This window comes from Phoenix dactylifera, unplaced genomic scaffold (genome assembly GCF_009389715.1).
Source record: "Phoenix dactylifera cultivar Barhee BC4 unplaced genomic scaffold, palm_55x_up_171113_PBpolish2nd_filt_p 001300F, whole genome shotgun sequence".
Classification (NCBI taxonomy): Eukaryota; Viridiplantae; Streptophyta; class Magnoliopsida; order Arecales; family Arecaceae; genus Phoenix; species Phoenix dactylifera.
In genome coordinates this window covers 36,066-38,556 of record NW_024068632.1, presented here as the reverse complement: position 1 = coordinate 38,556, position 2,491 = coordinate 36,066, and the positions used below count along the sequence as shown (strand labels likewise).

Sequence of the window (2,491 nt, the reverse complement as noted above, 5' to 3'; positions counted from 1 at the left end):
CGGCAAGCAGATTATATGCAGATTACCCATCTGTTTGAACTGGAGTCTTCTCTTCTTTGATAAGCAGATTACCCATCTGTTTCCCATCTTCTTCCATTTTGCCATAGGGTGTGGGGAATTAAGATCATGTTTTCTTTGTTTATGAATGCCCTGTTCTGCTTCAGTCTGCCATCTTCTTCCGTTTTGCCTTAGGGTGTGGGGAATTAAGATTAGGTGTTTTTTGGGAGTTCATGAATGCTGTGTTGTGCTCCACTCTCCCTCTAAGTCTGTTATAACAGAGATATTTTGCTGAGGTGCCTCTGATTCTGCACTCTTTGTCTGACTTTGCTATAACCGAGCTGAGCTCCAAGAATTGTCTCCAAATCATTTGTGTTGATCCCTCCATTTTTCATTATCATGGCTTCAAAGAACAGTAGTAGCCCGATTTTCATGGCCATTTGTTGTTACGGTAGCGAAGCTGTTATTATTTCCATCAGTGAGGACACAATTCTTGATCAAATTTTCAAGGAAATAGTAAAAAGGTGGAGACATTTATCTTCTACAATGATAGAAATTAAGTTTTATATTCCAAACAAATCTAGAATGCTTGTTACGCTAATGAGCGATAAGGATATTCGTAACATGCATCAAATACATGTGAACTTAAATGCGACAGTGATCGAGATGGTTGTTACTCATTCTTCAAGCTTGATCGAAGCTGCTAATGTGGTAATCAATACGAGGTATTCCATATTTGAAATTTTATTTTGTTCATTTGAAGCTAAAATAATATTAATAAGTGTGCTGAAATTATGTTTATCATTTTGTATGGATAGTGGCTCATCCCATGGTGCCGAAATTAGTTGGAGATCCAAAAATATTTCAAAGAGTAGCTCAAGTAATTTTATCCAAGTTGTTGAAGAAACAAGAGCTGCAATTGAAGAGGAAGGAAGTCAAAGAAATTCCTTGGATGCTTGGAAAAGCTGTATAGAGGGTGTTGGTCAGGAGTTCAAGAATGTCGAAACTCTTCGTGACACCATTCGCAACTTGTGTATCACAAATTGCAGATATTTTGTGTTCATGAAGAACGATCGTGAGCGAGTTACTGTGGAATGTGCATATGAAGAATGTGAATGGCGTATCCATGCTTCTCGACTTGGTAATGGTGAAAAGTTTGCAATTAAAAAATTGAACAGTAACCATACATGTGGAGGAGGGATGCAAGTCCGATCGCATCTGAAGGCTTCGAAACGTTGGGTTTCGAACATTGTTAAAGATAAACTTCAAGATATGCCATTATATAAGCTGACTGACATTATAAAAGATATTCGTCGGGAATATGGTGTTCAATTGCCGTATCATCAAGCTTGGCATGGTAAGGAGCTGGCTATAAAGGAGATTTATGGTGATAGATCACTATCTTATGATCGAATTCGGTGGTATTGCGATGCCATTGTTCAAACCAACCCCGGCAGCATTGTAGAGTACGAAACAATTAAAGGTCGATTCAGACGTCTGTTCATTTGTTTTCATGCTTCACTATTGGGTTTCATAAAAGGATGTCGACCTCTAATTTTTATGGATGGGACATTTATAAAACATAAGGATGGAGGTGTATTGCTTGGCGCCACTGCCAAAGATGGCAATGATGATATGTTTCCTATAGCATATGGTGTGGTAGATATAGAAACTGATGAAAACTGGGAATGGTTTTGTCAGATTTTCAAGAAGCTATTCATAGTTGCAGTGAGTATCGTGGTCAAAAGTTCACATTTACGACAAATAGACATCAGGAAATTATTAAATCGGTGCCGAAGTACTTTTCTGGTTGCTACCACTCATATTGTATTCGTCATGTGAAAGAAAACTTCAAGAATCAGGTTTGCATCATAATATTCTAAATAATTTAAAGTAGAAAGTATCTAAGTAATATACCATCCGGTATATCTGATATTTAATTGTGATCGCAGGTGCTTGTCCATTATCGTGCAGCTGAGAGAAAGAGGCTCCTTGATTTACTAAATGCTATTGCGTATACTCCAAGGCTTAATGTTTTTCAAAAGCTAATTGGGAAGCTTACATCAGAAGCCCCTGGTGCTTCCACCTTTCTCCTACATGCCAACCCCGAGTATTGGGCAAATGCAATTTTTTCAGGTCCAAGCTAGGGCACTATGACATCTAACGTGGCTGAGTGTTTTAATAGTTGGATCTTGGAGGCTCGTCATCTGCCCGTCCCTCAGATGGTTGACCATATCAGGCTTCAAATTATGCAGATGATGCATGAACGGCGTAATCAAAGATATAGCATTCAAACCCACCTATGTCCAGATACTAAGAAAGTATTACATAAAAATGCAGAAGACGGTCGGAGATTATCCGTGTTTACGTCCAACATAATGATATATGACGTAAAGGATACAAACTACTCATGCAAAGTTGACCTCCAGAATTGCAGCTGCTCTTGTGGCGAGTGGCGAATCTTCGGCATGCCATGTAAGCATGCTTGTGCTTG

At 38.9% G+C, this 2,491-nt stretch overlaps 1 protein-coding gene across 1 annotated transcript; it reads left to right on the top strand.

The window, feature by feature from the left end:
• The first annotated feature begins 597 nt into the window (after positions 1-597).
• LOC120108373 lies at positions 598-2,144 on the top strand. The gene is made up of 3 exons (XM_039121958.1): positions 598-722; positions 816-1,725; positions 1,950-2,144. The coding sequence occupies exons 1-3, from the start codon at positions 598-600 to the stop codon at positions 2,142-2,144; spliced, it is 1,230 nt and encodes a 409-aa protein (XP_038977886.1).
• Positions 2,145-2,491: the final 347 nt, after the last annotated feature.